Source organism: Carex rostrata, chromosome 2 (assembly GCF_964058835.1).
Source record: "Carex rostrata chromosome 2, lpCarRost1.2, whole genome shotgun sequence".
Lineage (NCBI taxonomy): Eukaryota > Viridiplantae > Streptophyta > Magnoliopsida > Poales > Cyperaceae > Carex > Carex rostrata.
The window spans coordinates 16,150,303-16,175,444 of record NC_135919.1 but is presented as its reverse complement, the minus strand read 5'-3'; the positions used below and the strand labels follow the sequence as shown (position 1 = coordinate 16,175,444).

At 32.7% G+C, this 25,142-nt stretch overlaps 1 protein-coding gene across 1 annotated transcript; it reads right to left on the bottom strand.

Moving 5' to 3' along the window:
* Window positions 1-6,708: 6,708 nt before the first annotated feature.
* On the bottom strand, window positions 6,709-11,055 carry LOC144550581 (AP2-like ethylene-responsive transcription factor BBM2). The gene is made up of 8 exons (XM_078298583.1): window positions 10,603-11,055; window positions 9,621-10,194; window positions 9,091-9,173; window positions 8,746-8,834; window positions 8,533-8,606; window positions 8,379-8,429; window positions 8,014-8,090; window positions 6,709-7,888 (listed from the first exon to the last, which is right to left on the bottom strand). The coding sequence occupies exons 1-8, from the start codon at window positions 10,817-10,819 to the stop codon at window positions 7,089-7,091; spliced, it is 1,965 nt and encodes a 654-aa protein (XP_078154709.1). The 5' UTR covers window positions 10,820-11,055; the 3' UTR covers window positions 6,709-7,088.
* Window positions 11,056-25,142: the final 14,087 nt, after the last annotated feature.

Genomic DNA, 25,142 nt, shown 5'->3' with positions numbered 1-25,142 from the left:
TATATAATAAATGACAACATAGTTAATCATACGAAAATTCCTACAATAAATAAAAAGTGGAAGCAGCTAACAATCCCCCAACTCCAGTCCCCCAAAAATCCCCGGAGATTTTCAACTAATTCTGTAAACATCAATACTAAATCCTGTAAACATCAATACTAAATCCTGTAAACATCAATACTAAATCATGTAAACTAATTCAACAAATCCTGTAAACATAAAAACGCGTGAAAGGTGTTGAAAACGTGTGACAGCTGTTGAAAACGCGTGACAGCTGTTGGGGACCACCTTCTGTGAACATACACATAATATCCTGTAAACATACACATATTATCCTGTAAACATACACATGTTATCCTATAAACATACACATATAATTCTGTAAACATTACCTTTTATTTCTGTGAACATACACACAATATCCTGTAAACATACACATATTATCCTGTAAACATACACATATCATCCTATAAACATACACATATAATTCTGTAAACATACATAATGTACTTGAAATTATAGCAGTTGAAATTATGGCAGTTGTGGCAGTTAAAAACGCGTCAGAACTAAGCTAAAAAAGGAAGGCTTTTATACACGGGGATTTTTGGGATACTGTAGCCCGGGGGACATTACCTTTTCTCATAAAAAATATATATTCTATCTTAACGAAGAGAGAATACGAGCCTTTGATCATTATAAATAAAAAAAGGAGAATAGAATCGGATGAACGAGTGTTCAAGATCGATGGTGTATGGGTAAAAGTACGAAATAGATGTTCAATCTTAAATGGCGAGAGAAAAATTAAAAGAATTATGAGATCTCTGATTATCATAACTAAGGATAGAGAAATAGGATCGGATTAATGAGGTGTTGTTAATGTCATATACGAAATAAACGTTCTATCTTTTTTTTATTAGCGCTCTTTGATTATTGATGATTTTGAACAGTCGATATTAATTTATCGTATGGTTATAATTCAATAATAATTTCACATGTAAAAGTAGTCATTGCAATTTTTAGATGTTATCTCACGACACTCAGAGGAAAGTGAATACGGAAAGTGAATACGGAGCTGTTTAAAAAATTAAAATTATTGAGAAAGGGGAGGTAGCACAATTGGCTAGGAAAATGTCATAGAGTTGTTATACCCAAAGGTCGAGAGTTCGATTCCCCCTCACGAACCTTGGTAGCTACTACCAAGTTTTCAAAAAAAAAAAAAAAAAATTAACTGACTAAGTATTAACGTATAAAATTAGATTTAAATGTATGTGTGTTAATGTATAGTTCTTGGTGTGGAATCAAGAACTTGTAAATAAAGTAAATAATAAAGTACAGTAAAGTAATTAATAGATAGAGTTAGAGAATGTGACACCAAGAGTTGGTAACGAAGTTCGACCACTGAAGGACCTACGTCTTCGGAGCAACGCAACTTAAATTGGCGTGCCTTTCTATTACTTAATTCATAAAGGAATAAAAGTTGTGACCGACGAGACAACACTCCTACATTCCACAAAAACAGACAGATGAGCACAACAACTCAAAAAGGAGAAGCAAGCTCAACGACTTGGAATAGGCGAGCAACATAGGCTCTAAATTCAGACAATCACTACTATCACTCTAATCTCACTTTGATCAATTTAGATGAAATAAATTTGAGATTGCTGAAAAGGATATAGATGGTTTAAGCGCATGCAACAATAGAATGGCTAAACCTCAAAGGATTTCTAAGTGGAGGCTCAAAGGCTATTTTTCTGTGTAATATTAGAGGATGAACTGACCCTTTATTTATAGTGGAAGTTCTGAATCTCTCAAATGGAGAAACAAATATAGGGTTTTTGTTCACATCCACAGTGATAGAATTTTTCACTACGGCTAAGGCAAATATCAAGATTTACAGAATTATAATTTGTCAGGTTTGTTTGTGCTTAGTTACCTTTATTAACTTGCTTGGTTAATTTAGATTTTGAATTTGAATTACTAGCTAGCTATGCAACCGTAGACTCAAGTAGTCACAACCTCAAATCTAATCTTCATAATCTTTATGATCTTGATTTCTATGATCTTTTGTAATCTTCATGATTAAGCATTTTGTCAATATTTGACATTCCAAATGGCTTGTGTGAATCTTCCATCAGATAATTTGTATCAAATCATTCCTTATGGCTCGAGGAGATCATGTATCAAATTAATTATCTTGTACAACTTGTCATGTCAATTTGTCATAATATATATATTTGACTTGCTTTGACCTTTAGATGTAACAACCAAACCTGCATACATTCAAATAAAAAAATTGTAAAATTTAATGTTTATATGTTTGACAAATTAGTCAAACAGTACAAAAAATTACTTATAATAACATTAGTATCTAGAAAAAGAAGGTAGGGCAGTTAGCTAAAAAAAAAGTTCTCAGATTGTTAGTTATCCAAAAGTCGAGAGTTTGATTCCTATGACAACTTGGCAACTTCTACGAATTGATTTTAAAAACAACAACATTAGAGAATACGAAAATTATCCATAAGAATAAGATCTACAAATCTCGGGAGTGTCCAGTACGAGGTTAATTATCACAATCTAATTTATTAAATTTATCAGAAATCAAAATTGCAAATTTATTTTTTCAAATATCTTTTGAATCAATTAAATTTTTTTGTATGAAAGACAGCGTCCAGCGTAGTGGAGCAGAAAGTCGGGCAGGATTTCTTGTCCAGTTTGAGAGAAATGGAGAGGAGTTGGTCCAAGAAGAAGAAGATAGACGAGGTAGATGCGTCGTTATCATTGGTATCCGTGCCAGTCAGTTCTCCTTTTGCGAGCCTCGAGGTTACCTCATTTCATTCAAATGCTACCTTATTCACCTCAGCTCAGGTCCATGTTTGCAACCTCGTTGGAATTTGATTTGACCAGGCACCGTATAAATTTTGGTACAGTATTAATTTGGTATATGTCAGTCGAAAGTAAGAATCAGCAGATGCCCTTTTTTTTTTTTTTTTTTTTTTTTTTTTTTTCTTCTAGGTATCTTATACTTAGATTCAATATATATAATGTCATCGTATTTAACTGTAGTTAAGTATTAGTTGTGGTTGTTTCGAAAATGCTGCGTTTAGCCAGCAAGACAGGGGCAAGTCACAGTAAACATAAAAAATTGCTGTACAGCTCCTTATTTCGCAGGAAACTATTTATTTATGTTTGTATTTATCTTTTCATTTTTAACTTGAGGTAGAGAAATTAACGAACCATAGAGATTAAAAAAAAATTGTACTTCGTACAATAGAGATTTAAAAAAATAGATGCAGAATTATAAAAATTCGCCGAATACTGAATATTGTGTATATTTTTAATCTCAATATTGAATTAATATTGTCTGTATATTTCTCTCAATAGATCGGTTTAATCTTACATTGTAATGAAAAAATGTAATATTTATCTCAAAAGATCGGTGTTATCTTACATGTATTATTTTTAAATAGACAATGAATTTAATACTATTAATCATAATTTTTCATCCCTAATTGTCTTGCAACAAATATCAAATTAAATTGAACCCTTATACCCAAATTTTTTATTAATACCCTTTAAAAAAAAAAAAAACCAAAACACCTTAGATTTGAGGGATATATATTCACATTTATCCGGGCCGCAAAGCCAATTAGCGGGTCATTTATAGGGGACCGCAGATTAGCTTAGAGGTCTCTCAAAACTTAAATGTATTCAATATGACAGTGCATTTTTTTGTGCTTTTGGAGGGCCTCTCTAAGTTAATATGTGACTTTCATAAATGGACCGCAAATTGACTTTGTGGCCTGAGTAAACATGGAAATTTCTCAAATTTAGAATTTTTTTTTTTTGTGCGCAATAAATAAAAATTTCGGCCCTTATACGGTCCCAAAGAATCTTCATGCATACTTTAATTAACTTCTGAATAGAGACATGCCATCTTTATTCAAACTCCCCACGTGTAAAGCTCGCTAGTTTTTAAAATTAATTTGTTTCTATAATGACTTTTACGGGAACGACTTTGCTAGACTAACTGAAAGTAAAATTTAATTTTCAATATCTTTATACACTTGGATAATATCTTATTACGAGAGTTTAATTCAGATGGTGAGAAGTTCCATATATTATATAATTTGAAATGTAATAACAAAAAACAGAGAAGTGTGTAATGCTCAGATAGGTTATTCAACCTACAGACAACCATGCTTTATTTCATTCCAGTTTTTGTCATTTAATGTTTACATCTAATTATGGTTGCGCAATAGATTAAATATAATACGAACTTACCATTAATTTTTTTTCCATCGATCATTTATAATTAGAACATTAAATTGAAAGGAATTAGTTAATATACCGACGTCATCATTGCTATCATCTCTTGGATACACCTTATTAAATTAGGGTTCAGGTAAATAGTTTAAAGACATACCTAATTTAAATAGTACTTGACTTATTATTGAATTGGAAAAGTTAATAATAAAAGATCCAAAATTAGAAAATGTAATTGTGAAAAGCATCCCATTAATTGAATAAAATTACAATACACTTTTTTTAAGATTTTACTTCAATAGAATAAGATTTAGTTAAATGACTTGAGAAATCGCCTAACTTGAATAATTTATTATAAACATACTCAATTCAATGGTAGTGATAATGATATATATCATGATACACCAATTATAGCACTGATGATATATTAAAAAAAAATGTATGAATATTTCTCGAATTAACTATGTGGTTTTTATTTCACACTTCATGATGTTTTTGTTTTTGAAAAAAAAAAAAAAAAACTTAATGTACCTCGCTTGGTATCTCTTATTTCGCACGTAATAGAGTGGACAATTACTGTTTTGGTAAATATTTTTTTTGCTTACTCTATGTTGTAAGATTTTATGATGGATATAAAATTTTATAATGTTATGTCGTTAAAGGTATGAAGAATGAAATAATTAGAGGCTTAAAGTTAAAAAATAAACTGAAATGAAAAACACAGTAACATTTTTCTTTTCTATAGTTGACATTAATTTGTTTCAAAATGTTTAATTTCCTCTCTAGTTAATAGGAGAACAAAATTGCGGCAACCTAGCTACACAAATTAATTAACATCCGCATCTACCACATAAAAACACTGTGTAACATTGTAATATCAGTACTTAATTTGTTTTCTTTGAAGAAGTTAGTAAATGGACTATCGATGACAGAACATTGTAGACATATTTTAACAATTCTAGTGCGAGCTACAACCCCATGACATCTGCCATTGAAAGTCATTGAACATCCTCCATCTGAATTTTGACAGACAAATACTTTCTTGTTGGAAATTTTTTTGCCATTAAGACTCTAAAGATATACAATGTACACCCTTTATGAAAATTGCAATATTACAGATCATGATGAAAATTAACAAACTTGACTGGGACAGCTTTTTCTAAATTGAGAGATCGAGTTCAACTCGAAACTGGTTATATGAAAAATATAAATCATTAATGAACATTGTATTGTTTGATTACATTACTTCTGTTATTCATTGATTCACTGTAGATTATTATGCGGTTATTTTATTAATGATGGCGACAGTTGGTCCTCACTAAACTTTGACCTACTTATTTTTTTTCTTAAAAAGAACAGAGATGACAGTTGGCTCTCAGTAAATTCGCAACATCTTTCCTGTGTGGCAAAGACAGTTGAATCAAATAATATTTTTCACATCTTAATTTCAAACTAGCGAACTATGTCATGATTTGATATAATTTAAGGTCACCAAGTCAAATGGTTGCTAGGTCGGTCTCACATTCAATAATAAGATAAGGTGCTCCATTTGAGAAAGGATTTGACTTAAGCAAAAAGAGCACCCACATGCAAGGGGACACAGTTTGAAAATGTGTTAACATTAAGCAACTCAGCTATTCTGACAGTCTAGTCAACTGTATGCATGAGCAACATGCACTCTTTCACGTATAGTCAAGACTACCGTCTATGATTAAAAATTACATAGTATAGAACAACAAAAATACCTACTAGTTTAACCTTAGCATAGACAAACTTCCAGGAGATCTACTTGTATACCTTGAATATATATATATATAAATCCTATTGCAAAATATTCTCAAGTTAAAGAGTGATTTTTCTTGTTTTTCTGCCATTTTTCTTTCTGGGGGTGACAAGGACTCGGTTAGCAGAATTAACTAAATTTTTTATAATCTTTTACTTCTAAAATCTGGTTGCATGTAAGTTTGGGACAAAGAAAAATTGCATACTGTGCTGCTATATATACTTAATTTGAAGAAACTAGAGATAGCAGAAAGATTACTATATATATAACCATATATAAGCAAAGACGTATATATGCTCTTCTAGCTTATGCACACACCAATTATTTATTTTATTTGATTAACTGCATATTATTCTAGAAATTTTTTTCCATTATACTAAGTTTTAGTTGAATGGAGTATATTCATTTAATAATATAGTTACTTTTTGAGGCTTTTCCAAAATAAAATAAGAAGGGTATAAAAAGTAATTTAGTTAGAAAGTTATCCACATTTAATTGGATAGAAAATTAATTATTGAAATTTTGCTCGTAAAATGCAGTAGTGTAACGTTACTCTTTTAGAAAATGTCAGACGTCCTCAACTCTCCTCCGGTTAGATACCTCACTGTAGTAAAGCAAAAGATCACATACAATATATAGACAATATAAATAAGCGGTGGCACTAAATAAAATTGATCTGCATAAAAATGGTAAAAACATGTTTGCGGAACATTTTGTTAGGCACTAATGAGTTTACAAAGCTCTATGCCAAGGATATCCTACCATAACAGACGAACCCCAAAATTCAAGCAAGACAGGTGAATTGAAGTTCCGTTTCTACACCCACCAAATCTTACATGCCTCGCCAAACCAAGTCAAAGAACAACATCTTCCATTAGTAGTAGAACTCAAGAAGAATCAGTACCTCTTCCCTCACAACCTAAATTTTTTTTTTTTTATGAAAAAAATTAAAACCAAATTTTCCTAAAGTGAACTAAAGAAAAAGAAAAACAGAAACTAACATGGTATAACCATAAATCCACCTTTCAATACGACATCCGAATCAAGCATCATTCCAGACAGTGAACAGAGGTGGTGCACCATGACAGACAGTAACACTACTTGTCGTTCTTGGTGCCAATGCTTGTACTGAGCTCTGAACCCAATTGTTGCACCCGTTGGCTTGCTCATACCCGCTATCCTTCACTCCTCCAGCACCCGACAAAGCCTGCTGAGTCATGTAATACCCAGAAGTTGCTAACATACCTTCATTCTGTCCATTATAACTACTTGTCTGGTTGCTACTTTGGCCATGATCAACCACCATTGCGCCCATAGGCATCATGTAACTGCCTCCATTGTATGTCACTGTGTTAGACCCTGTGCTATGATCTGATGACTCCATGCCAATGATGTTATGCACACCTGAAGGATGGAAAAAATTATGCATACCACCGCCCAACTGCATATGTTGCAATTCCTGTAAACTCTGGGCTGCACCAATTATGCTATCATGCTCCTGCTTGCACCAAACCCTGGGTTGTCCGTAATAATTCATGCTAAGAGGCTGTGCCTGTTGGAAAGCAATTGTTGGCCAGCCATGATGGGAGCCATAGCTTGGTAAACCAGCTTCAGTAAGATGAGATGTGATGTTCTCATCATCAGATCTACGTCCATCAATGTTGGTCTCGGTATGCTCAGAAACATCTTTCAGCCGCTTGGCAGCACCACCAATTGGGAGAGTGCTACTTTCTAAGATACTCTTGACATCATAACGGCTCATGTCAAAGTTTGTTACAGCATTGAGCCCACGGAACTTTATAGCGGCAATGTCATATGCTTCGGCAGCCTCCTCTTGAGTGCCTATAAATAATGACGACAAAAGCTAATTTAACAATTGTATTATGCGCACTCTAATGCATGGAATGCAATACCAATACCAAACAGTTTAGAAAGCTAATTACTGAGTTCAGCATATGATCACTTACTAAATGTGCCTAGATAGAGATCCTTGTTACCAGCTACTCTTCCAATTCTTGCTTGCCACCTTCCATGCTGATGGTGCCTGTATATCATTAGATTGAAAACTTACTGCAAATAAATTTTAACTTCCGCAAGTTTCAAACATAACTAGTCTAAGATTCGGAAACTGTGAAGAAGATAGAGAAAAAAAAATATATTCTATTAAATTTTAACTCAATCCTGTTTATAACTTTATTTCTAGATCGTAAGTATAAGAAGTATTTCTTTTTTTTTGAAAACTTAGTAGTAGCTACCAAGGTAAGTATAAGAAGTATTTCTAAATATAGTTGTACAGTACCATATATATAATTAATTGAGTGTAGAGATGTACCTTGTGACACCCCGATAAATTGAAGCACCACGAGAAAAACCGCTACTCTTTCTGCATTTATATTACTATTAGAAGGCAGCATTTTTCAGAAGTAACTGATTCCTAATGATTATTTCTAAAATTCAAAAAGAAAATTTGGCAAAATTAGTCAGACCTTCTAAGAGATGCAACATATTCCTGTCTAGTCATGTGCTTCATTTCCTCCAATTCTTTCTCATAGTTACTGATCTAAAGTAATGAATAAAAAGTTCACTAGATCAATATAAGTACAACAAAACAATATAAATAGAATAAAACAAAGGATAAGATGGCTATGAAAATAAAATTTACATAAGCAAAAACCAATATATGCAACTGTTTTACTCACTGGGAAATTTGTTGTGGTGGTTGTACCCCAATATTTGAGCGCCGCCAGATCATAAGCCCGAGCTGCCTTTTCTTCCTTGTCATAGCCACCTTAGTTATGAAAACAATAACAAACATTAGGAACACAATGATATATATAACATTTTAAATCTGCATTAATTGAGAGAAAATTACTTAAGCAATGTATTATCCTTACCCAAGTAAACTGTGCGCCGAGATAGGTCCATTTGAAGGAAAAACACAAATTATGAGCACAAACAAGAAAGAAAACAAGAGTAAGCATTAAAACCATTTTGCATGTAAAATATAAAAATATCAGGAATGAAGCTTTGTTAAAGGTTGATACCTTGCCTCCCCTTGCGCGTTTGACCTTCCCTTCTGCAGCTATTATCCCACAAATGAGCCTCATATCTTCCTGTCCATCTATGCCTATATAATTAAAAAAAAAAATTATAATGCACAAGAAGAATGCTCAACGAGAGAAATTCCATTAAACTATTGGAAGAACTAACATCCAGCAACCAAAACATAGTTTCTCAAAGAGCAAGAATTACAGATAGGCTGTCTAGAAGAAAATATTCAAACCTGCCAAAAATAATCTTTCAGAAACACCTTTAAATTAAAAAAGAAAAAAAATGGAAAAAAAAAACAATCGATATAAAAACTATACATCAAACGTTACTGCTGTGTCAGTTAATAAAACTGATAGCTGCATGCTACTATTTTTTTTTTTTAGAAAATAAAGATATACCAGAATATTCATTAAATACTTCCTTTTGCAACTTATCAACCCAAAAAAGGCTAAAACAAACTCAAATAGACAACAAAGCCAACAGGAGAAGTAGAGACGATAAACATTAAACAATTAAAATATACCTTGTCACACCCCGATAAATCGAAGTTCTTTGACCAAAAGTATCGATTGATTTCCTTTGTACTGCTTCCACGGCACCACTTTGTGCATCCAACCCACCATTATTATTAGCACTTACACATGCACCCTTTTGCTTGTTGTTATTCTCTGATGAAGAGCTTTCTCCACCACCTGTACTAGCAGGGACGAGTGGCATTGGTGTCCCAGTTTCAGTGGTACTCATTGAAAGTGACAGCCCTTGTGATGCACTCGCACCGGTACCATTTGTAATGTCAGCACAACTCTGCTCCACATCTTGCGGTTGCAAGGATGTTGGTACCGGCTGGTTCCTAAGCCAACTCTTGATCATAGACAGACCGATAGTGCTACTCCCGTTGGTATTATTACTAGTGTTGGAGGTATTGTTAGGGTTAGGGTTTGGGTTAGTGCATGTGGTGTTATAGTTCGGGAAAATGTATCCGCCAGACGTGCCTCCTAAAAAATCTTCCAGTTTAGGTTGTTCATCTACTTCCATTCCATTCCCACTAGTTGAGCCAACTAGCATCGACAAATCAGACGTTCCCTTGATACTCCAATCTAAGTAAAAGTTTATAATATAGACGGAGTTAGAAAAGTGAACAAAGATTAATTGGTAGTATATTGTAACATATAGCTAGACAGATTTCTTGAAAATCTTAGAGATTTTGAAGCTTTGAACTTCAAGAAAAGGAATATTGTTTGCATATTCTTCAAATTAAGATTGTAACTTTTCTTCTAATTCTCTAGAAAAATAGTACAGAATTTTCTCAAAGTTCAATAAAAATGTTAAATAAGGATTTACTGTTCAAATATTTGTTATTTATACGCCAATAGCACATGCAATGATATATGTTCATCCTCAAGTAAGTGAAAAATCATAACTCAACTGAACGTATTTCAACCGGTGCCATATTCCACAAATATTTAAAATCTTTCCACAAAGAAGGAAAGACTAACGCTGATTACCTTGAGGAGAACAGTTGTTATTAGGTCGGTTGAGAGTATCTAAAATGGAATAAGAAGCATTGTTTTGTATAGAGAGTGTATCTCGTTGCGCAACGGAAGAAGAATCATTGGTCGGCAGACCGAAACAATCATTGGCAGGGCTGCCGGAGATGGTTTGATTGGGATCACCATTTGGTATTTCCTGAGGTGAAAGGGAGAAACCCAACCAGTTATTCATCGAAGCCAGTTTTCCCTGTAAGATTTTTGGGGTCTTAAGGAGGGGGGATCGTTTTGGGGGAAGGAGAAAGGTCGGTTTGTCGCCTTATGCGAAGAGTGCTTCTTCTATTCTAGAGAGAGAGAGAGAGAGAGAGGTGGCATCAGACGGAACTGAACAAGAGGAGAGAGAAGGAGCGGTGAAATGTGAAGGGGGAGTGCATTGGGGTTTGTAAGGAAGAGGAAAGGTCAGACAAACCTGAGAGAGAGAGAGAGAGTGACATTCTATCATATGTAAACACATTAAACCTCGTGTAATGAATGTATCTGTATCCAGGCCTCTTTTCTCTAGATGAACGGGTGCTTGATAAATGAGGGTCAGATACAACAAATTCCAGTCCCTAAATAAATAATTGTTTCCTCTTCTATAATCAGAAAAATATTCACGACATATTTGGTCCGTAGAAGAAAAATGAAAAATCTTCTAATGAATATAATATTGATTTATGGATCAACTTTCAGTCAGGAAAATGTAATAGAACTTTCTGATTTCTTTTCGCAATAATACAGTTTGTTGATGACCTTTCGAAAAAGTAAGTTTGGCTAAGATAAGGAGATATCATCGTTGATGGAGACAGAACTGATAATCTACGCCATGAAAAAAAAAAAAAAAAGAATAATGCACGAGTGAGGGATACGGCTACACAGTGAAAAAAATATATAAATATATATGGCGAATATTACGTGAACTTAGTCGATCTCAGTTAGATTACACCGCATGTGCTGTGCTAGGATTAGAATATAATATAAGTAGCAATTATTTAAAAAATTTGTAATTGCAAGTGCATATCTCGAAGGAGCCTGTCGCTGCCGATGCCATTTGCTTTTGTAAAATCTTTGACCGGCACCCAAAACACCTGTGTACACATTGGAAAAGGGAAAGTTTGCACCCAGTCCAGTCTCCCTTTTTCAGGCTAAAGGCACCACTATAATTTTTTTCTAGCTACTCGCCAGAAGGATTTTATTTCATCCAAATTACCAGCATGTTATCAATTTTTTTATTACTTGTGTGTGTGTGTGTGTGTGTGTGTGTGTGTGTATTTGCCCACAAACGGATGTTGCATTATTTGGAACAAACAAAAGGAACAGTCATGCTTCCAATGCATAGGATGAATAACTAAAACTTTACCAAAAGAAACCTTCATTTCCCCGTCCCAAGCAAGCTGTGTATTTGTCAGACACCGCCACTAAATTATTATCACATACTTGAATAAAAGCAGCCGTTGTCAGGTCTACTTAATTAGTCTCAACTTTTAAAAATACTAAATGAAAACTGTTCAATATAATAATTTGGGTTAAATGTTCTTACGGTACTTCTATTTTTTTTTTTTTCTAAATCTATACAATTGCAATCCAAATGGAGCGATCGGAAAACTATGGTACGCACCCAACTTCTGATATGATAGGAATTTGTGGATTTGGTAAATTATGTTGGAATATTGGGATTTTTTGTTCTACGTACTACTCCTAAATAAGTAAAAAGATAAATTTTATTTGATTGATTTCTTGCTTGAATTATTCTAGTACACGAATATCCTTGAATAACAAAACACAAACACAACATAAGCAACAATTCTCTAATGTTTCTTTTTCAATATCAGGAAAAGGAAAAACTGATCAGTTGATTTTATATATATAAAAAAAAAAAAAAATTAGTTGATGCACTAGGTAAAAGGAAAATGCAAATGGGCTTACCACTACGTTGTATGCACCCCATAGGAGAACACGAACCCTTGTCTTCCGCGTATTATAGCGCGCCTACATCTTTCTTATTTTCTACATAACCTACTATTTACTTTTCATTTTACAAAACATCACCTAGTGTTTAATTACGACTTTTATTTACATAACTAGTGCGGAACAGATTTGATTATCTCAAGAGTTTTCCTTGAAGTTTTAATTTGCCTTTTTGTTTATAATTACTTTTTGTGTTTCTTTAATTTTCATTTTATTTTTATCGAAGAAATCGGAACACTACCAATTAATCTAACATTTCTGTTATTCAAAGAATCTTTTATCATTAGCCGTCTAACAATCAGATAGCTGCCCCAATTGTAATTTTCCTTTAATTCTTGATCACACGTGACAAACTGTGTCGAACCAATGTACGTGTCACAATTTAATTAAATGACAATATTTCAGACATGGTTCTTGAATTTATAAACTGTGTCAGAGTCTTTTTTTTTTATCGATACTCCTAAATCTAAAACACAAACCAACAAATTCAAACAAAGAGCTCACTTTTTATGGCAACGTGTTCAAGTAAAAATTTACAACTTTTTAGTTTATTCTGAATCGGGCAAGATTAAGAATACTAAACCAATAGATCCAACAAATTCAAGTTAAGTTTATGTACATACGTTAACTTAATTTTTTTTCTTTTAGTTTCTTGATCTCGTCCAAATTGTATTCCAGCAATTATACAAAATTGCGTTTTTACTCTATTAAAATAAATAAATAAGCAACTCACGTCTTTTGACATATATGCTTCTTTGTTATGCCTGCAAAGATCCTTGCAGGTGTTTCAGAGAGCCATATAAATATCCTTACAGCAAAAATTCATGTGCTATAAAAGTTTGTCATTCTTCGCGAGAATAAAAGTGTGTTTTACTGATGGTATCGTCATGGATATCTCTGTCGGTTATATCATTATACTCGGAAATAACAATTTTTGTCAGTGTTTTATTGGCAATAGTCACTTTAAACCCTCACAGATTGACATGTTTTTATAACGCATGAATTTCCTATGGATCTTCCAAAGAACCCTACAAAGGTTCTTATGGCCAAAACAAGATTCCTTGCAGGCAATACAAAAAGTTTTCAGGAAGTTCATTTTCGAAATTCTGTCGGTCAGCCCTTCTTTTTATTATCTATAGCCGGTCTATAAAATCATCGGAAACCTGGGCTAGCAGCATCAGATGCAAATATGCAATAGAGGTATAATTTTATTATACAAAGCCTATTCTTATATATAGAGATGAGCTATGGTGCATTGCAATGCATGGAGGAGTTTGTGCATTGGACTATAAATCTAAAATTCAAAATTGAAATGATCGATCCAAACCGTTCATCTTGTTCTCCATATTAATATGTGCTTGGAGACCAAATTTTACATTTTTCTGAATTTTTTTACTATTTATTAAGTATTTTACAAAATTGTTGATCCAACGGTGGCTGCTGATTTTACTATTTTGTTAAGTCACCGTTGGATCAACAATTTTGTAAAATACTTAATAAATAGTAAACAAATTCAGAAAAATGTAAAATTTGGTCTCCAAGCACATATTAATATGGAGAACAAGATGAACGGTTCGGATCGACCGTTTGGATTTTGAAAAGTCAAATTTAGATCGTATGTATTTCGGCCCATATACATTCGAATGCACATTAGTCACACACTCTCTCTCTCTCTCTATAATAATAATAATAATAATAATAATAATAATAATAATAATAAACTTATTACGTAGGTCGATCGGCTGCACAACTAGACCTCTATCAAGATATTACCAAAGTTGCATGAAAATATTTCCATTATTTTCTTGTATATTAGTATATATGTAACGCAACCTGAAATTATTTTTTATTTACAAAATCAATTTGCTTCAGCCTGGAATTCATATACTGTTTGTCGTCATATATAAGCGGACCACTTATTTACTAATGTTGATCAGATTACTTCCTAGCTAGACATTGGTTGATTTCTGGTACAATCGTTAAACGCATGCATGGTTATATATAATTTGAGAATTAAAACTGTCTCTAGTGGGAAGAGAAATGTAGGAGCTCGGGTATTCCAGGTGCAACCAGTATATTCTGTCTTTCTCTATACATAATTAATTGTTAAACTGTTTAAGTTAGTTTCTCTGACCGTACGGACTTGATTAAATTTGGTTAATTTTGGGGGTTAGAGAGACTACTGTGGGTGGGTTAAAAAAGTAATTTTTTTCTCGGTTGAAGTAAATCTTGCTGGGACAGTTTTGACTGTCAAAAAAGGGAATCTAACATATATAGTAGAACACATGAAAGGCCTCCCGGCCTCCACAGCACCCCCTTCCCTCTAATTTTTTAAAATTACAATTCATAAAATGATTATCATGCATATATATATACAAAATCTCTCAGAAAATGTAATCGTAAATTCATAATTGTACGAGTTCATAAACAAAACAAAAAATATATAGAAGAACACATGCAAGGCCCCAGTATATCTCCTTTCCCTCTCATTTTTAAAAAATTAAAATTCATAAAATGATTATTATACATACAAAGTCACTCTGAAATGTAATTGTAAATTCGTAATCATACGGTGGAGTTCATAACAATAGATAAAAAGAGACGAGGGCAGTCAGTGTAATCGTACAACTAAGGTCCCCACCTGCTATATATATATCTACCATTTTGTACGTGTTTGTCGTCTCAGTGTGTGTGTGTGTTAAGGATAGAGGACCATTTATTAATCGATAAGGTAAGAGATAAAAAAAAGGAACAATTTCTTACCCAGGCGTGTATTCTCTTCTCTCTTACACACACATTTTTTTTTTTTTTTTGAAAAATAGTGGTATATACCACTGATTTCATTGAAATCAGAAATCATAGCACATCTGACATGGTACCTAAAATTGATACTAATTAAAATCAAATATGACAAGTCTTTACAGCGGTTCCTCTCTTACACACATTTATTTTCAGGATGCATGTTTGTGTGTCAATTTCTGTTAAGTAAAATTAATACTAGACTTCTCTCTCTAAAAGGAGAAAAAAGATTCAATTTTGTGCAAAGTAATGCAAATGAATGACAGGTTTAACGAGTTGTTGTTTTCAATTAAAAGAGATAATATAAAATTAAATGCAGATTAATTTGTCAACAGACAAAAAGTGAAGTAAAATATCTAATTAATTAATTTCAATCCAAAAAAGTCATCATCTTCCGATAAGCAAAAAATTCCTAACTTGTATGCATGCAAGCGGTTTAGTGCACGACATTTACACATGTATGCATGGGTTTAAGAGCCACGACCAACAGTAAACATCAGATATATAAGAACCCGAAAACTAGCGTACGTACTACGTACATATAGATTTATTGATTCAATTAACATAACTAACTAAAATCGAAATTAATGAAACTTAATGCACGAGTCGCATCCGCTCGATTGATTCACTGGGACTGTAGTAGAGTGGAAAAACATACCGTATCGTGACATGTCGTGACTAATATATTGTGATTTTGGTTTCGTGTTGTGCCGTAATTAAAATGTCAAGAGGTCGTCAAGGTACGCGAATAATTATGCCACGTGAGTCACGCAGTGCCTAAACGTGTTGTGACCAAACGTGACTCGTGTAACTATTTGATCATAATTTAGTTTAATTTATTCAAAATTAATCATTTGATCAAGATCTAACAGTCCTAATTACACGTGACTTGCGTAATTACGTGTCGTGCTGTGCCGATGATTAGATCTTTCGCGTGATGTACTATGTCACGCTAAATTTTCAAAAAATAACCACAACACACACGAATGATCACAGCACATAATACGTAAGTCACAACACAACCTACACACATGCTGTACCGTTATGTACTGTGATTGTATCGTTTCGTGATGAAGCTAACTCCGCCATGCCATTTTTTCACTCGACTGTGGGAGAGAGCGCGAGAGAGAAGCGCGGTGCTCCATGCCAAGGGAACAGCGATTGGTGGAGTGAAGAGGTGAAGACCGACACGTGGCGGTACGCAGGGACAGCAGAAAGGTGGGTCGTCGGTGTTTTTCTGTAAGTAACTTCAACAATTATGAAATAAAAAAAAAAAACTTCAACAATTAAAATATAAATAATGTCTGGTCAATGGTCATACAGAGCAAATGGCCAACAATACCGTTTTTAAAGTTTGACGTCCCTTCCAGGGAGAGTGAATTTCAAGCAATGGGTATCATGTATGTAATAAAGCATTCATTATATATAGTAATTATTATTGCTTTTATTAATTTTTCGGGAGAGTATATTGGTGAATGTAATTTAATTAATCACTAGTTCGTCCAGTATTGCCAATTAGTATATTTGGAAATGAAAATAACATATCAAAAGGTTTTTTGATATAAGAGAAAATTTAAGTACATCTCTTGATAGATTGAATTATATAATAGCATGGTGCATGCATAATGAGATAGCTGATTGTTGGAAATTCAAGCATTCATGGGAAATTTATAGATATTAGGAGCAACTCGTGAGGTCAGTTACAACAAAATTTTATGTGTAATGTGTTGTTGCCAACTTATATATGTATAACAAATGCTTGTACTATGTGTAATGTGTTGTTCCAATACATCATTATTTGTCATATATTTCTTAGAGATATGTTTAAATTATGCCCCCACAATAATTATGATAGCCTCGATGGTAATGCTGTTTTGTGTTTCATTTTTTGTTGTTGTATTGGAACAGTCATATTTAATTAAACAAATGGTAATGTGTAATATAAAAAAAAATATTTCCATTATTATTTGCTACTTTCTCTAATTTCAATGGTAGCATTGAAGCAAGGCAAACAACTCATTTCTTTTAGTAGAGAAGTGACTTGCATTCCTCAGGCAGGCGCTTTTGTCAGTTTCACATGAAGCGATGAGGCGAGATAAAAGACATCAACTCATCAAGTAATATTGACAGATTCAATCTCCTCAAAAAAGAAAAAGAAAAAAAGAAAGATAGATTCAAGGTCACAAAGCAAGATTAAATGATATTCCATTGCCGGAGCTCTTTAATTTGCTTTGCAAGTTTTAAACTTTTGGGTAACTATTATATATACACATATATAATTCACATAACATGACAATGCCTTGTACAAATAATTCCAAAAGGATAATAATATGTGCATAATTTCCATCTCTATCCCATTCAAGAGTTGCAACTTGTAACACAAGATAATGCTAGATATTGTTGCCTTGTTTTATCAATTTATTTGAACATGTCCTCTTCCAAAATAATTTTCGCAATCAGTGCGGTGGAGAACGATTGAGAAATAGCTGTGAGATATATGAAAAACCTTTCGAGATAGGGAGAAGAGAAATGGATATAGCATTAGATTGTAGGAAGATAAACTTTTTTTTTTTTTAATTATGAATGTTCTAATCATAGATGGATGGACGGATAGATGCTGCTGGCAGGAACTTTCTGTCTATATATATGTGGACAGGAAATTTGGTTCCAAAAAAATGAAGAGATCGATGTGTACTGTATACACCTTTGTAATCTTGATGCATGATTTTTAATTTTTCTTTATTTAGAAAAAAAAAGATTCTGCTATGAGAACCAGTTTTGTAAATAACAATATGTGCTCGTCAAATGGAGATACCATCAAGCGATTAATTCTTATATGGTCGATTAATTAAAATTTTGTAAATAATTTTTTATTTTCATTGAAGTTATGTGCGTATACTTTTGATTATTAAAACTGATTAATTTCACTCATTAATTATTGAATAAACTTATTTTAACTTAATATCATTGTTAATTAATAAAATTTTATGAAATTATCATTTAGAAAGATTCAGATAAGACAAGACAAAGTATTGCACATATAATTTATATAGAAAAAAAAAAAGCTGGCCAGCTAATTGATAGTATAAACAAAAAACGGATGATTTGTAACAGTTTGATCATTGCTAATGACTAATCGGCCGATTAGTTGAGCTAATGAACATTTTTTACAACACTATTGCGGACGTGCTAATGAAAATAGAAGTGAAGAACTAAAGGAGATATTAAATGAATTTGAACCTTTGAAATAACAACATTGGATGGACGAGATTATAAGATGACGTGACAATATATAAACGCAACAGTTTTTTTTAGTAAAGATTAGAGATCAAGTCACTCAAATATATAATATCCACAAATAATTGTTTTTTTCGGATTTTAAATCTGCAATCTCCCGCACGGTAAATGTAATCACAATATTTTGTTCTACTATTTTTAAGAGTATATATAAGATTTGAGGTTATAGTGTTTTCCTTTATATATAGAAGTTCTTAATCTTGATTGTGGGCCAATTGTTACTCTCGTGCGCGCGCGGTTAATTTTCTCTATGTATAAACAAAAAATCATGAAAATTATTTCCTATGGAAGCTCAATTTACTTTTGAATTTTACTAATTTCTTCATCTATAACATAATATTCGTCGCTGACTCATAAGCTTTGTAGTTTAATTAGGTAGTTTGTGTATAAACAAGTTGCTTCATGGGGTCAGTTAATTTCATTGACACCGTACTAAGTAAAAAAAAAAAACAACAACAACTTTCTGCTTTCCTTTTTAAAAAGAATTAACCAACTTATACACTGCCACGTACAACATTACGTACGTACTCCGCCACGTACATAAGACTGTACATTGATTGTCGATACTTGTACGGTTGTGAATATAGTATTATGCAATACATATTGGTGAAACATAAGTTATCCCAAATTTGACATCTTCAGATGTTTTGTAAAATTTGGTAACTTATTATGAGATAAGTTATTATGAAAATACAGTATATATGATTGTTGTAAATAATGGTATGTGTTTGTCAGACGGATAAGGTATCGTTAAGTGATTAATTGGAAATAATTGATTAATTAGTTGAAAAAATTTATAACAGTTGGATAGTCATTGACGACTAATTGATTGATTAATCAACTTAAACAGCTATTTTTTACAACATTGATATATATATGTTTGTTGTATTAATATCAGAAAATATCAAGGGGACATGGCACGATGAAATACGGGTAGGGGTGCCAATAGGTACGGTACGGATCGGGTGGAGGCATTTTCATACCCATACCCATTAAAATTGGTTTTGCCCATACCCTACCTATACCCATTAAAAATTGACTTTACCCTACCCTACCTTTACCCGTTAATATTATCGGGTAATGAAACGGTAGCGGGTGAATAACGGATAATACTATTATAATAATTAGTTTTATTATATTTTACAAATTAAACATCAAAAATTCATTTATTTCACATAATTGTATTTCTTATAAAAAATAAAAATAAATGTACAATTAATTCTAACTAATTTGTATTTTATAAAAGAAGAAAATTAAAAACCACGAATATATATTTATGTGGGTAGGAAACTAAATTGAAAATATATTTAGATTTTATAATTACCCTATAGGGTAACGGGTACGAAATAGTCATTATCCATACCCTTATCCATTTGATTAACGAAAAAAAATTCTTATCCATACCCATACCCAATAAGCTAATGAAATAAAAACCTTACCCATACCCGCCTTATCGAATACGATACGGGTCGGGTAAACGGCTAAAAAGGTACCATTGACACCCCTAAATACGGGCGCATTTCGGTACTTTTAATTGGCTAATTAGGTTCTGAAAGCAAAAATAGTGAAGAATACAATTAAATTATTTCGAGAATGGTGAGTGGATGTGTATTAATTAAATGTAAACAAGAGCGATTAAAGAGAACCTAGGAACGGGAGCAAAGACCTGGGAGAAATCGGCGGAGCACCCGTGCCGCCTCGGTAGAAATACGTGCTTATTGCCATGCATGCACCAAAGCCGAGGTTTTTAATTTTTCTTTCTTTTTGCTAATAACCCAAGATTTTTGAACTATCGATTGAGATAGTCTCTATTCTGAATTTATATGTACGCTACATTAAGGAAAGAAATATGATACATATAACGAGGTTATAACCGCAAACTACGTGCATGTATGCTAAAGTACTTAGTTTCCATTTTTGCTTGATTTACTTCTCTTAATGGATCGATATATACCAGCGGTTATTGAATCACAAACGCATGAGAAACAAGAAATCTACTTAATTATACGTACAATTAATTATAAGCAGGTAGAAGAGTTTGCTATTTAATTTGAACAAATTTGATCATTTGTGTGGGTTTACAAAAACAATTGATATATATTTGAACAAGCAACACTTGGGACATATAGTTTTTTTTTTTTATTATTGTCTCTATAAATTCTTTCATTTGTGGTCTTAATTTAGAAATTATAGCTTCTTTAGAGGTAGCCATAATTTAAAAAAATACCGATCAGATGGAGAGATAATTTGACATGATAACCTTGATAATATTTTTCATGTTAATTGAAGTAAAGTCAAATTAAAAATAAAATAAATGAGGCTATGGTAGTTTGCTAAGTGCGGAACGATGCGTTGTATGATTAATATTTTTTTTACAAAATTTAAGCAGTCGATCCCATTCAACTTGATCCTCATATTAAATTATAATTGATGACCAATTTTTAATTTTTTTATTATAGAGACAATCACCTGAAATAACAAATTTTGAACCATCCAAAAGTAGTGATATTTTATCTATTTAAAAAATTGTAAAAATAATCTAAAAAATTGTAAAGTTGACCTCCAAATACACTTCTGATCATATAGAGGTCATGTTGTGTGGTTTATATAGACTATTTAAACTTTAAAAACGGAAATATGATATCATGCCACTGATCGATCTATGATTTGCAAAGTTTTGTAGCCCCACTTAAATAAAATTACAGATCGATTAATTCTTGGAAATATCGATAGTTTATTAAAAATATTTGAATAACTCTATATATAGGATAGATAGAACTTTTGTGGTAGGTACATTCAACTCGTACATATAATTCAAATAAAAAAATAAATTATATGTGTTCGTAATTTGAGTCAATTTGAAATTTAATGATCATTCACCATAAAGTCATTATGAATTTATGACTCCACTATTAAAATTTTGAATTGTTTGATGGAAAGCTAAACGTTTTTGAAAATCCATTCAAATTTCACACATGTAGTTCTATTTAAAAGTTAGATATACATCCTCCTTTGATCATGCATTAAGAAATTTTGATTTCAAATCCTCGATAACTTATTTAATTAATCGATGATAAACAATAAAACATACTACAATACACAATATATTTTATAGACATGGCATGCATGCGCATCGTACAAATCATGACTATAATGTCTAAGTTTGAAATATTGTCAAGATAAATATTTATCAAGTGATTCCTGCTCTAGTTATCGCATCTGATTAATATTGTAGGTTTAATTCAAAATGAGGAAAATTAATCTTGATAATGCTATCATCTTAGCATTTCTACAAATATGTATCAAAATACCAACTTCTTGTTATGTAGATATGAAAAGTCTGACCCGTATCGCCTCATACAAAAAATTATACATATGAATTCGTATACAAAATTAATGACAATCTGCGGCGAAACGCTATCCTCTGCGGAGGTTTTACCTGTGGAGCTGTGCGGTGGTTTTGATCTGATCCGTTCGTTTCGGATCGGACGGGCTGGATTAAGGGTTCACCAAATTTTGAGTTTTTTTAAAATTCGGACAAGATCTGATCTGGTCCGTCCGATTCGAAATGAACGGACCAGATCAAAACCACCGCACAGCTCCGCAGGTAAAACCTCCGCAGAGGATACGCTTCCATCTGCGGCATGGTCTTAACCAAAAGTTGACAAGTGTAGCTATCTGCAAGCAGAAGCTTTTTGTAGGTTATGTAAAACCCATATCTTGCAAAGTCTTACTCGAAATAGTGAGTTTTTATTTATGCATGTAGGTATAAACCTATATAGGTAATCTACAGGGCACTCTTATCTTATGCCATTTTTAATTATATATATTCTTTGTTTCTTTTTCATCTAGTTAATTCGTTCCATACCTGGATTTATTGAATTATGTCCGGTCCGCTAGTGTCTAATCACCTCAAACCTACCTACTCTCCTACGGAATGTAGTACGCGCGTACGAACCTATCTGGACATACATTGTTAACTAATATAGTGCATTCCATTATTCCATACCACTCTAATATATATATATATATAACTCATTTTTGCGATGCAATTAAGCACTTACTTTTCCAAATTATTTATGGAATAATCTAAAGAAAGGCTGGCAGTCTGGCAGCCCATTTGTATTACTACATGGAATATTTACAATCCAACTTAATTACCCAGAAACTTTGCTAAAATCTAGCTAGATATCTTTAAAGGCCTCTAAAAATCCTTGGAATCCCCATGCACTTTTCCAATGTATGCCGCGCATGAAGGACGTTAAGTACCAATGCACCTCAGCATTTTCCTTGAAGTTAATTCGCCTACTAATTCAAATATTAATTATTTTTTGACAGAAACCAATTAATTGGTTATATGTTATAGATACTCATGTCGGTAATACCGACACACTCAATAAAAACACTTTTATGTTAGTGTACCATCACGGATAGTCATTTTTTACGCTCGCGGATATTGTCCCATTCTTGTACGTAGTATAGGTAACATATCTTCATGTGCAACTCCGGCCAGTGTATATTCTTTAATGAATCTAGTGCTAATCTCTTATTGTCTCCTAACATATATTGATGTGCAACTCCTAACACATTGGCCAGTGTCTCCTATTGCTATATAGTCACATAAATGTATATCCGGGTCAAGTGAAATATGTATCATGTAACGTTGGTTATATGCTACATGACAAGAGTTAATTATTCACAATTTAATATTGTTTAGTTTATTTGTTTCCCATGATATCCTTGCCCTTTCGTGCCAGAGCAACAGTTCTGTATAATCTAGAGTACCTTGTTCTAGTACCTTATGCTGTTCGTGCCAGGGCAAGCAAACCAACTGCTTCCGGCAATTAATCGAAAACCTGCTTGATCTCTTCAAAATTCATCTCGGCCAGAGCAGATGGTCTTGGAAGAACCCTTGTTATTTCTCCTCCTTTGGGCTCCTGGACCCACGAGTCAGCCTTTATTACCAGCTCAGAGTTGGAGTTTGCTCCGCATTTCACTATAAATGGGTTTGGAGAACCAGAGTTCAATTGTAAGACATTCCATTGAGAAACTTTACCGTGATCTAGATAATGAACTTGAGTTTGAATGTTTGATTGGGTCTCACCTTGTGTCACCTGGTCAATACTGTTTTTTCCTTTTGGTGCAGACTGTATGAATTTATAGAAATAAATACCTTGAACAATGTTCAGTAAAGAGATGGCCTTTTGCACACCATATATCTAACTTCAAATTGTACCAACAATCTGTCATACTTGCAATATCATCCAATTTTAGTTACAATCGCAAGATCAACCCAGTCGTTTCTTTTTGTGATGAAGTAAATAAAAGTTAACCATATTTGGAACTTAAATTCTAAGTTCCCTCGAGAGTTAATTAATTATGGAGTAATTTTAGTCTGAGTTAAACTGGAAAAGTTGAGAGTGATCGCTCATTTTTATTTAAACTTATCTATGTCAAGCAGTGCCTTCTCATGATCTGCAGATGGTCTAATAATTCATCAACAGATACAAGCAATGCCTTTTTTCTTCTATTTTGTCAAAGTTCTGGTAAAAGCTTGCCTTCTTATCTGCAGATTTCATAATACAAATAAATTAACAATGAATACTATACAAAAAAATAGGAAAGGAAATTTTTGTCTTTTATTGTGTTAATCAAGGATTTAACTTTGGTTAACTCTATAGTTAATTGTAATAGGTATAAAAGAAAGAGTTTTAAGAGTTAAGGGATAAATTAGATAAATTGAAATGTTAAAGGGTAAATAAGAAATAAGAAAAGACTACGAGGGTATATGAAAAATTAACCCTTTTATTTTTTAGGTTGGGGTTGGGGTGGGAGGTTAATTTAATGCATGCCTGTCTAGATTTGTCTCAGTTAGGCCCGTCCAATTTTCCACATCGAATCCTTCGAAACCATGGGAATTCTCATAATGAGCTATTTTATTTCTCTGTTCGCTACTTCCCAAAAGCACATAATAAAGAAATGGTACCAAAATTATGGTTTAAGTTTTCAATTAGGGATTTGGATGCAGGTTCCCTTTTGACCTGGGAGACTCCCCTTAAGCCTTGTTAAGCATCGAAGGCCTAAACATACAATTAAAAAGGGTAATTAATTAAGGACATCGTTTAATATTATTTATTTCCCGTTTGAACTCTAATTTTAATTCTTCCTACCACCAGTAGACCTTTAATTTATGACCTGTCTTTGATGATGATTTATTCATGCCTTGGCCCTTCGGGGTCAATGGTACTATACGGCTTGGTAAAAGTATTTTCATATCCATATCTACCTAGAATTAGTTTTATCCATAATCCGTTAAATTTTAGTCTTATTAATTAATATGTACCATATCCTTATTACCCATTAACATAATGAGTGTACCAAAACAAATAATTGATAATTACCGATAAATTAATAGCTTATGAAATTTAATTTAATAATATAACAAATAAATATAT